General features: G+C 36.2%; 1 protein-coding gene across 4 annotated transcripts in view; it reads right to left on the minus strand.

The window, feature by feature from the left end:
• The window catches only part of Ttll7 (tubulin tyrosine ligase like 7), a 153,363-nt gene that overhangs the window by 56,960 nt on the left and 83,403 nt on the right, over window positions 1–13,000 (minus strand). For all 4 annotated transcript variants that reach the window (XM_071617983.1, XM_071617985.1, XM_071617984.1 and 1 more), the window contains 2 exons: window positions 5,645–5,803; window positions 1,005–1,099 (listed from right to left, as the gene is read on the minus strand). In XM_071617983.1, coding sequence (XP_071474084.1) covers window positions 1,005–1,099; window positions 5,645–5,803 — 254 coding nt within the window. The remainder of the gene's footprint in view (window positions 1–1,004; window positions 1,100–5,644; window positions 5,804–13,000) is intronic.

The following is a 13,000-nucleotide window of genomic DNA, read 5'->3' on the forward strand; positions in this document are numbered from 1 at the left end:
AACTTGGAATAGAACAACCATTTGACCAATTATCCCATTCCCCGGTTTATACCCAAAGGACTTAAAATCAGCATACTACAATGACACAGTCACATCAATGTTTACAGCAGCTCAATTCACAGCAGCTAAACTATAGAACCAACATAGGTGCCCCCTTCAACAGTTGAATGGATAAAGAAAATGTGGTATACATACACAATGGAATATTACTCAGCCTTAAAGAAGAAAGAAATGATGGTATTTGCAAGTAAATGGATGGAGCTGAAGAATATCATGCTAAGCAAAATAAGCCAATCCCAATGAATCCAAGGCTGGATATTTTCTGTGATATGCAAATGCTAATTCACAATAAGAGAGGAGGTGAAGAATAGAGGTATTTTGTCTAGACAGAGGGGAGTAAAGGGAAGGGAGGGGACATAGGGGTGGGAAGAACAGTAGGATGAATCAGACATCATTACCCTATATGCATATATGATTATATGACCGGTGTGATCCTACATCCTGTACAATCAGAAGAATGAGAAGTTATACTCCATTTATGTATGATATGTCAAAATGCATTCTACTCTCATATACAGTAATTAGAACAAATAAAAAATTAGTGTGTTTAAAATTGAATTATATCTCTCCCTTCTGTGCCCTCTCTTCTTCCATCACTCCTCCCCATTTATAACTCTGCTATAATCTTTATCTCAATGAATGACATATTATCAAACAATCCAAGCCAGAAACCTAGGAATCATAGGAGACTTTATATTCCCAGTACTTACTATAATTTAACCATAATTACTGCAGGTGTAGAGTATTATATGGGAAGGGGAGTGAGGAAAAGGAGTTTACAGGAAGAAGGGGAAAATATTTTTAAAAAACTATATGGGTTTAAAAAATGAAATTAAAAATTCAAAGTAAAAAAAATACAAATGACTACAAGCCAATTTCATATACAAGTGATTTACCTATGCCAAGTATGGGAAAAGTTCCAACAAATGGGGGAAATACTTTACCTGATGTTTAGTAGCTTCAGTGCATTGAGCAACACACCCCTTTTTACATCATAGTCTATTTTCTGATCAGTTCCGAAGCTTGGGGCTCGATTAATCTGAAATTTACAAAGAAAACAATGCTGGCAGCCAAATGTTGGAAGGTCAATAAATATTCCACACATGTTTGTTGATCTAATGTTATATCTGCAATCAGGAGAAGGAGCCACAATAAATACCAAAGCTTTGTGTGGTGGAAGGCCCAGTCACCACTACCGCATCTTACCTGCCCATCACCCTAGGTCAAGGAATGGCAAGGAATAGACTAGGAGCATGACCTCCTGCTCTTGTTGTCTCAAGTTGAAGATCTAGATTGTCAGTCGGCATCACCTGGCCACTCTCTCCAGCCCATTAACCCAACACTGGAGTTTTTAAGTTTAGAGAAGTTAAAAGGAACATAACTTGACAAAAAGTTGGAAGAACAGTGATTGTGACATGCACATTACCAACACCATAATAATTACATACATGTACATTTTTAGCAAGTAGAAAATATCAGTGCTCTCTTTTCACTGCTTCAGATATTCCTGATGAAGTCACCTTTTGAGGCATAGAAAATAAATTGTGTTTTCTAGCTGGCTCAAACAATGATTCATCAATTTTCATTTCAAAAGGCATTGACTGAATTTCTCAGAGATACTCTTTTTTTATTGGTTCTTTTTAGTTATACATGACAGTAGGATCCATTTTAACATAATTATTATACAAGCATGGAGTATATCTTATTCTAATTAGGATGCCATTCTTGTGGATGTACACCATGATGGGATTCACTGTTATGTTTTCTCATGTGTACACAGAAATATTCTGTCAGATTCATTCCACTGTCCTTCCTTCTCCTTTTCCCCTACCCTCCCTCCATTACCTATTGAGAAGATGTTACCTCTTAAGGGTAGCTGCAGATCTCTAAGAGCCTTTCTAACCATACAAGAACAGACTAATGGGGATAAATGAGCCATTCCTGACCATCCTACATTCTGACATTATTCCCAGGAATTTATCAAGATGAAAAAGAAGCAATATATATATATATAACATATATAAAATACACACACACACACCTTGAAATTCCTTGTACAATACTGTACTATTCTCAAGGGCTAGAGATTTTCTTTTTGTATTTGTTGTTGTTGGGTTTTAATACTGTTGTTAGGAAAATTAATGGGCACTGCAGGTTTTTAAGACTCTAAATTAAATGAGTTGGTTAGAATATTGATGAGTTTAAAACTATAACTTCATTTCTTCATTACCAACTGACCCCTTAAACTATCTCAACAAAAGTATACGCTTCTAGACATAATTACAAAAATTCATCACAAGGGACAACCAATAGCATACATTCTATAGCTGAGACCTGAGGAAATACCATATTATACTCAAAACTACATCCAGAAATGTCATCTCTCTAATTGGAAAAGTGGCACGGTTTCACAGCAGAAAAATAGTAAATAGAAACAAAGCAAACAGCAAAGAATCACCTGTCATTCCACTCCCTGGTATATTCTTAACCATTTGGTCAAGAGTATTTCAGACATTTTCTATGCATACATATATTACAATTCATTTTATTTTCTAGATGTCTATACTAACCATACTTTACTTTTTCTATGCATATATATATATATATATTACAATTCATTTTATTTTCTAAATACATGTCTATACTAACCATACTTTATTTTATAATCCAAGTTTTTCCTTAACAATGTATCATGCAAATCTTTCATCAAGCCATCATTGTGATGAATGCATCATACTCCCTTCACAGACAAAGGTCATGTAGTATTTTGACTTCTCTGTTGATTTCTGACTTAGAAGGTGACATAATCCTGTCTTTGTGTGATGTGGTCTAAAGATAAGGAAATAGCTTGAGAATTATAAGAACATCCATATATTCTAGGTCAGTTTGAAAAACAGAATTTATTAATCTGTTACTTCAAAGCTCTAAGCCTTTCCCCCTTACAAGTGCAGAGAAAGGATAAAGTAATATATTTATATGAAAAAAGTTTTAACCATACTAATTCAAATCCCTGGAAATTTTAAGGTGATTAATGATATAGCTCTGGCTGCTACATGTAACAAGATTATGAAGTAAACCAGATTTAGGAACTGATGATTAAGGGTTTCACTAGAATGTTATCTATCTTTGTAGAATTATTTAGCTATTCCATTCCAAATTGCAGCGGGGAATTCTGCCAGGTATATACCTCCTCCAAGATGCTACTGACATCTCAGTATAAGACAATTTTCATATACTTCTTTCTTCCATCTACTACAATACAGAAGAAATTAGTATTTGAAAAATTTACCCACACAAGATAAACTAATATGTGCACAGACAGAAGAAAAACTAATTTAGGTGATGCTCCTACATTATTACTGCTGTTCCTTCAGTCCCACAGCTCTTCCCTGACCCTCACCTAATCTCTCCCAGCCCAACTCCCTATGTCAGCCTTAAAGACTGCTCAGATGTTCTTTGTACAAAGTTCTCATCGTTTCTTTTGATTTGGGGGAGAGGGTGTTTCTGGGGATGGGGCCCTTTACCATTGAGCTATATCCTTAGCTTTTTTTTTTTTTTTGAAACAAGGTCTTGCTAAATTGCTGAGGGTCTCACTAAGTTGCTGAGGCTGACCCTGAACTTGTGATTCTACTGCCTCAGCCTTCCAAGTTGCTGGAATTCAGGCACATGTACTGGCAGAGATTTCTTGTTTGGTTTGGTCTGGTTTGATTTGGTTTGGATTTTTTCATTTGTTAGTTTAAATTCTCAATTATACATATCTGCACATAGAGATTAATCACTATTTTTGTGCTGTTTTTCTGTTTCCTTGTTAATGCTTCCAACTATTACCATAAAACACACATCTGGGTCTCCACTAAACCAAGGCAAGTATTCTGTCTGATTCTTCTTGTTTCCCCACCACCTAGCACCATGTCTATAACTCAATGGGTCCTTGTTTAATTCAAGGGTACTTAAAGTATTGACAATATATTAACACTCTGCACAAATTTTCATTTTTAAAATGCTTTCTATGTTTGAAATTTTCTTCAAATTTTACCACTACCAATCATTACCTGAAATTATTCTAGTTAGCTGTCACATTCTCAGATGTAGCTTCTACCTTATTCCACTTGATGGCGCCAAAAGGTTTTTAACAATGTGCATCAGAACCACTAAAATTTCAGATGGGTGCAAAATACAAACCAAGATCTTAAAAAAATTCTTTTAACTGTTTTAATATATAAATGTTTATCATACACAGATTTTGTTTATTTTAGAGGTTTTTAATGGTTCTGACTGATCTGGAAATAATGATGCAGAGTATAAAGAATGAAGGAAGATGGTGTTTCTAGTCTTTAAAAAAACATACAGAATTCAACCATCCAGTCATGCTTTTCTATCTAAGGAATGGAGGGAGCAAAGGGTAAGCAAAATTCTTCACTGTAATCTTACTGCTAGTGCCAGGTTGACCAAAATATGAATAGCCAGCAGGGAACTTTATTTACATGAAGATATAATACACATTATTTGCCCAGAGAGATGAACACACACACAGAGGTTTGGCCTTCAAATTAGGAAAGTTCGTATCTATAAAATATGTACTGCAAACATCATGATCTCACCTATCACTCATTCAGCTTGCTTATACAAAACTTGGTATTACAGATGCAATTTCCAACTTCTAAATGGCTAAAAAAAAGAGATTATCGATTTAAAACAAAAGGTAACTATTGATTATAACTTCTGTAGCAATATGTTATTAATTCAGTAAATACTGCTTTGATATGTGCTATTTTTCTGACAGCTGCCTAAACACAGTGTTTCAGTAGCCATGAGAAAGTTCCATGACCCCAGCTCAGGGAGCTTGGAGGGAGATGCAGGATGGAGCATGTCTGGGCAGCATGATTTCCAACGTTTCCCATGGGTAAAATAAATATGACTTCTGGAAACATAAACATCTTAAACAGCAGTAATTTTAGTTTCCTCCGTAATATTATTCCATATTTTTCAAATGGTTTTAGGTGACCTTGTATAATCAAAGAAAGTAATGAAAACTCTGGCCTTACCTGGTTGAGCAGCAAACCCAAAGGCATACAGTTAACAGGTTGGACCTGAGGGGACCCCCAGGCATATAATATGGCCTTAAAGGACAATTTACTCCACCTGGTGTACCGGACGTTAAATATTGATTAATAAACCAATTAAAACTTCTGTCTTCTTAGAGAGATTGAAAAGAGACACACTGAAGGCTGGGTCTTGAAGCCCAGGCAGCCACACAGAGGAAAGATCATACCCAGAATTCGTAGATCAAGTAAGTACTAACTCAATAACTCAGGAAAAGTAGATTTGTGCTTACATTCAAAAATCTCTAATCCTAAAAATTCACTGAATGCTAATTACTTGGGGAAAGTAATATCACACACATATTGATTCAGTCTTACAAGTATGCGAATCCCTGAATTTTCATTTTCTTCCTCCCACATACTCTAGTCAGGCCTGATTCTAGTCGGTTAATGAGGACAACGGTGCCAAGAACACGTTTATAAAACACAAGTTTTAATACACAACAGTGATAACTTCTCTGACTTTTTAAAGAGTGCCTTACCTCCAGAAGCCATGGTTTTAGTTTTCTATCCAACAAAATGTCAAATCCCAGGACTTCAAAGCAGACACTTTCACTGCCTGGAGGTTGACCAGGCCTACACATTCGATACGCATGCAGGACATGAGGTTCAGCTACAATCAGAGTCTTTACCACCAATTCCTACAAAGATTACGACAAAAGAGGTGAAGATGACTTATTTCTTTGCATCTCATTTACATATATACCAGGATGACATGACCTAGGCCTACAAACTAGCAACCTGACCCTGTTTCCTAAGCTTTATGGCATCTGTCCTCTGCCACTGCTCTGGCTTCATTTCATCCAACCATTTCCCATGCCCTCGAGGCCCCAGTCATGCTCACTTTCTTTGGGTTTCTCCAGTAAATGGCACTCCCTCCTAGCTTGGATCCTGTGCACTAGCTCTTCCCTCTTCCTGGAACACTCTTTATCCTGCACTCACTCACTCCCCTGTCTGACTCTCTGATATTCTCACAGGCCTTTCTCAAACCCATTTGAAAAATAACCAACCATGATTGCTTTTTGCATCACTACACACAGGATATAACCAGCTCTTTTTGTCAAAGAAGGGCCCTTGACTGTCTTATTTACAGTCCCATTTCAGTACCTAAAATACTGCCTCACATTAGTAGATGCTCAAAAACAATGGTAACCAAAAAAAAAAAAAAAAGTTGATACATGCGGTTCTATCTGTTCAATACGTAAGATCAGGAGCATATGCTAGCCCCATACAGAAAGGGATGAGAGTAATTGGGAAGAAAAAATTCAAGGAGAGTTATCTTACAAATAACACCATGGGACCTCTACTGAGACAAAGGATGGAAGGGCTAGAAAAATATAATCCATTAGAGGTTTTTTTTGTTGTTGTTGTTGTTTTTTGTACCATGATGATTTTGTAGTTCTTAAGGTTTATCTGAGATGATAATATTTCCAATTAAAGAACTGGCTATCAACATTTTCTGTTAGGAAACACAAAATAGAAACTAGGATTAATTACTAACTTATTTTTAAGAAGGCTGTTTTGCTTATTTTTGTTCTTTTGAGTTATACATGTCAGTAAAGCCTATTTTGATATATTTATTGAAACATGGAGGATATCTTATTCTATATTTTACTCCAATTAGGATCTCAGTCTTATGGATGTATACAATGTTGAGATTCATTATGGGATATTCATGTATATAGGAAAGTTATGTCAGATTAATTCCATTGTCTTTCCTATTCCTATCCCTCCTCCTTTCCCTTTATTTCCCTTTGTCTAATCCACTGAACCTCTATTCTTCCCCTCCCTGCCCTTATGAGAACATCGGAACTTTGGATTCGGGGGATTGGTGTATGTCACCTAGCATGAGAGTCTCCAGATCCATCTATTCACCAGCAAATGTTGTAAAGTCAATAAGAAAGTCATTCTTCTTTAAGACTGAGAAATATTCCATTGTGTATATAAATCACATTTTCTTTATCCAGTCACCTAATAATGGGCACACAGGTTGGTTCCATAGCTTAGCTATAGTGAGTTGAGCTGCTATAAATAAACATCGATGTGGCTGTATCACTGTAGTATGCTAGTTTTAAGTCCCTTGATTTTATACTGAGGAGTGGGATAACCAATTCAAATGCTGATTCCATTCCTAGTTTCTTAAGGAATCTCCATACTGCTTTCCAGAGTGGTTGCAACCTCACCAATTTGCAATCCCACCAGCAATGTCCGAGTGTACCTTTTTTCCCACATCCTCACCAACATTTATTGTTACTTGTATTCTTTTTAATTGCTATTCTGACTGGAATGAGATGAAAGTTCAGTGTACTTATTAATTTGCATTTCTCTAATTGCTAGAAATGTTGAACATTTTTTCAAATATTTGTTGATCATTCATATTTCTTCTTTTGAGAAGTTGTCTGTTTAGTCCCTTTGCCATTTATTGATCGGGTTATTTGGTTTCTTTGATGTTAAGTTTTTTTAATTCTTCATATATCCTGGAAATTAAAGCTTTATCTGAGGTGCAGGTAGCAAAGATTTTCTCCCATCTATGGGCTCTCTCTTCACGTTCTTGGTTGTTTCCTTTGCTGTGAAGAAGGTTTGTAGTTTGATGCCATTCCATTTGCTGATTATTGATTTTACTTCTTGCACTTTAGGGGTCTTGTTAAGGAAGTCAGTTCCTAAGCCAACGTGTTGGAGTGTTGGGCATACATCTTCTTCTAGTATGTGCGCAGATTCTGGTCTAATTCCTAGATCCTTGATCCACTTTGAGTTGAGTTGTGTAGAGGGTGAGAGATGAGGGTTAAATTTCATACAGCTACATAGGAATTTCCAGTTTTCCCAAAACCTTTGTTGAAGAGGCTTTCTTTCTCCAGGGTTTATTTTTGGTGCCTTTGTCTAATATGAGTTAACTGTGTTTTTGTGGATTTGTCTCTGTGTTATCTATTCTGGTCTTCATGCCTGTTTTGATGCCAATACCATGCTGTTTTTGTTACTATAACTCTGTAGTATAATTTAAGGTCTGAGATTGTGATGCCCCCTGCTTTACTTTTCTCAGTAAGGTAGGCTTTGACTATTTTGGACCTCTTATTTTTCCAAATGAATTTCACTGATGTTTGAGAAAAAGCAATGAATTATGGAAATATACCTATCTTGACTAATTTTTTGTTTAACGTTGGCTTTTTAACACTTTCTCTGCAAGTACAGGCAGTACAGGAAGGCAGCTGAGAAACAGATTTCTAGGTCAGACTTCTGGATTTACTCCTGGCTTTGGTTTTGCTACTTCTTATCTGTGCAGCCTCAATCAAGTTGCTTAAACACTGAGTCTCATTTTTCCTAAATGCAAACTGAAAGAGACTGACATAAGGACAGAATGAGATTCCACGCAAAACTCTTAACATAGTGCCTAGCATAGAGTAAACCTGCAATAACTGTTAGCTACTTAACTACTATTTCTGTTATTGCCAATCCATCATTTCTCTTGAATTCCATCTCACGTCAGGTCTGATGCAAGTATTCTACTTCCTAGTGGGAGCAATAGTTATTATAGTTATAATATATACATTAACCTCATAGTTACTCACAACCATAGTACAGCTCATACTTGGGGATAAGTATGAGAGATGCCATAAAGAGTTGTTCTCAGGAAGTTAAGATAATAAATTCACCATAAACCATGGCATATAAGAGACTAAAGCCATGTCACATAAATCTTTGGAGATATCACTGAAACCTCTAAAGAGTAGGAGAAAGTTAAAATTTAGCCAGGAAGTATCTCTGTGAAACAAGACAGGCTAGGGTAATGGCTTATGTAACAAGATCTTGAATTAAAAACCTGTGTTTTCGCTTCACAGAAAACAACACTTCAAAGTGGTAAAGGCAAAGCTGCAAGTAGATGTGAAAGTTCAGAGTGATATAACCAAATGCAAATGAAATTCCACCACTATTTGGGGGAATTTCCAATAGTGACCTTGTTTTGTATATGATTTGTAAATTTGTATATTAAGTATATTTGTATAAAAAGCACACAGTAGAGATGATTTTATGAGTGTTTATACTCATTTTTAATCTCTGTAGCCTTTCTTTTTATTTATTTTTATTGGTTCTTTTTAGATCTACATGACAGTAGAGTGTATTCTGACATATTATACATGCCTGGAGTATAATTAATTCTAATTAGGATCCCATCCTTGCCATTGTACATAATGTGGAGTTTCATGTATTCGCATATGAACACAGGAAAGTTATGTCCAATTCATTCTACTTTCATTCCCATTCCCATCCCCCTCTACTCCTTTCATTCCCCTTTGTCTAACCCAGTGAACTTCTATTCTTGGCTCTCCCTTCCATATTGTATGTTAGCATCCACATATCAGAAAGAACATTCAACCTTTGGTTTTTTGAGAGTGGCTTATTTCACTCAGCATGATGGTCTCCAGTTCCACCCCTTTACTGGCAAATGCCATAATTTCGTCTTCTTTGTGGCTGAGTAATATTCCATTGTGTATATATATACCATGTGGCCTGATTTAATACTGATTTCTTACTCATTTTTGACCAGCACAAAAACACACAGCTCTGATTTTCACAGAAGGTATTCGTGAATGTTAGTTTTCATATACAGATGGTTACTTTTTGAAAAAAGCATCTAAAAAATAGGTTGTTAAAAAAAAGCCTTAGGGGCTGGCTTTAGCTCAGTAGTAAAGCACTTGCCTAGCAAAGGTGAGGCACTGAGTTCCATCCTCAGCACCACATAAAAAAATAAATAAAATCATAAAAAATATATTTTTTAAAAGAGCCTTAGTTAATTCATGGAATTTGTAAATCAAGGCATTCAGATAAAAATGTACTGCATAATAGTTATCTCTACCTTTTCCTGTAATTCTATTTTTATATTATACCATTGATTCACCTTAAACAAATATTTATATAAAGTATACCTATTCTTAATAAGGCATATTTTCAAATAATTATATGTATGCCAACAATTATGTACATAATCATACATCTTTGGCAAAAATATTATGACGTAACTGGTTATTTACAGATTATTGATATAATATTCTAAGTAACAGCCAATAATGATACAAAATTTATCCACTTACAGACAAGATCATGAAATGTGTCAGAGTTCAACAGGCCTACATTAGCAATTTTGGGTTCACTTCTAAAAATTATACTTGAGCTAATAACGGAAAAGTCAATTCCCTTGCCCTCTACTAGTCTTGCTTATGGATCTTCTTCTAATTCAATTGTCTAGAAAAAGTATCACCTAAAACCCATGTCTGCAAGAATAATGATGCTTATCTCTCTCTGGCTGATTCCCCCTATACATTCCTAAAGAAGTCCAACAGTTCCCATGATTTCACAAATACCTCCTCAAAGAATCAAACCCAACTTTTTCTTCTATCTGCATCTGATAGAAGAAAAAGTTGGCTCTGATCTACATATTGTGGGGTCAGGCTCCAAATTCCTTAATAGGACACCCATAGCACAAGAGTTAATAACAAGAATCAACAAATGGGACTTACTTAAACTAAAAAGGTTTTGCTCAGCAAGAGAAACAATAAGAGAGGTAAATAGGGAGCCTACATCATGGGAACAAATTTTTACTCCTCACACTTCAGATAGAGCCCTAATATCCAGAGTATACAAAGAACTCAAAAAATTAAACAATAAGATAACAAATAACCCAATCAACAAATGGGCCAAGGACCTGAACAGACACTTCTCAGAGGAGGATATACAATCAATCAACAAGTGCATGAAAAAATGCTCACCATCTCTAGCAGTCAGAGAAATGCAAATCAAAACCACCCTAAGATACCATCTCACTCCAGTAAGATTGGCAGCCATTATGAAGTCAAACAACAACAAGTGCTGGCGAGGATGTGGGGAAAAGGGTACACTTGTACATTGCTGGTGGGGCTGCAAATTGGTGCGGCCAATTTGGAAAGCAGTATGGAGATTCCTGGGAAAGCTGGGAATGGAACCACCATTTGACCCAGCTATTCCCCTTCTTGGACTATTCCCTAAAGACCTTAAAAGAGCGTACTATAGGGATACTGCTACAACGATGTTCATAGCAGCACAATTCACAATAGCTAGACTGTGGAACCAACCTAGATGCCCTTCAATAGATGAATGGATTAAAAAATGTGGCATTTGTACATAATGGAGTATTACTCTGCACTAAAAAAATGACAAAATCATGGAATTTGCAGGGAAATGGATGGCACTAGAGCAGATTATGCTAAGTGAAGCTAGCCAATCCCTAAAATACAAATGCCAAATGTCATCTTTGATATAAGGAGAGCAACTAAGAACAGAATAGGGAGGAAGAGCATGAGAAGAAAATAACCATTAAACAGGGACGAGAGGGGGGAGGGAAAGAGAGAGAAAAGGGAAATTGCATGGAAATGGAAGGAGACCCTCATTGTTATACAAAATTGCATATAAGAGGAAGTGAGGGGAAAGGGGAAAAAAACAAGAGAGAGAAATGAATTACAGTAGATGAGGTAGAGAGAGAAGATGGGAGGGGAGGGGAGGCGATGGGGGATGGTAGAGGATAGGAAGGGCAACAGAATACAACAGACACTAGTATGGCAGTATGTAAAACAGTGGATGTGTAACCGATGTGAATCTGCAATATGTATACGGGGTAAAAATGGGAGTTCATAATCTGCTTGAATCAAATGTATGAAATACGATATGTCAAGAACTATGTAATATTTTGAACAACCAATAATAAAAAAATAAATTAAATTAAAAAAAAACTTTGATTAAAAAAAAAAAAACGGAATGCCAGAGGGTCTGTAAAACTTTCTTGATATCACTGAGCTAATCATCTAATGGCTCATTCAATTAATCATCCAGAGGTCATTACGTATGACCTTCCATCAGTGAGGTACTCTCCAAAGAAAATGAATTTCACCACCTGGATGCTTCCAACCCACTATGATAGTAGACAACAATTTTTGGAATTTCCACAAAACTGGCCTTGATAAATGAAACCAACAAGTACACATTTTTATAATCAAATTTCTTATTTAGTGTATTTAGTCTCTCAGGATGATATAGTTGAAAGTTAACAAATTTTTAGGTAACAGACCACATCCAGATGACAACATTTTTTTAATAAATTCTTGAATTAATTTCCAATATAGCTAAATCATTATGTCTTCTATTAACAAATTAGCAGATGAGTAACGCTGAGCCTAGAGTACCACGTGGCACCAACAGGTTCATGCTGAGTAGCCCGCACCCACTTTGGACCTCTCACTCTCTTCGCATTGCCGCTGTTCCCAGCATACCACACCCTGCCTTTCTTCTGTTCAGATCACTTCACACCTTACTTGTCTGATACCTAAGAACCTTGGACTTATAGGCCCTTAGGTATCAGACAAGTAAGGTGATATTTTTCTTGAAAAATATCAAGAACCTTTTAACTAGAACCAAGTCCAACCAACTCTGAACTTTCATGACCATCTTCCATGACAGATGTATTATTTGATCATTCTAAGAAGAAACCTCAGATGAGTTGTATGGTCTTAATTATACGGAGACTTTCAGCAGACATACTGTAACTATAAATACTATTTTTATACTTCCGTCAGGACTGATAAGGGATCTGTTCCACCAAGATTATCTTTATATCCATTTCCTTTTCTTTTATATCTTCACCTTTTGGAATTTCACCACTGCCACAGCTTTAATTCAGTTGTACCCCAAACACACACTTTTCACTGCCTTCTTGACTTTCTACCTAAGACAGCACTTCAAGATCAGCATATCCAAAGTGGAACTCACCACCATAGCCTCATGCACTTTAAAAACCTCTGCTCAGGTGTCTCTGTTTC

The sequence above is a fragment of the Marmota flaviventris genome, chromosome 10, assembly GCF_047511675.1.
Source record: "Marmota flaviventris isolate mMarFla1 chromosome 10, mMarFla1.hap1, whole genome shotgun sequence".
NCBI classification, from domain to species: Eukaryota; Metazoa; Chordata; class Mammalia; order Rodentia; family Sciuridae; genus Marmota; species Marmota flaviventris.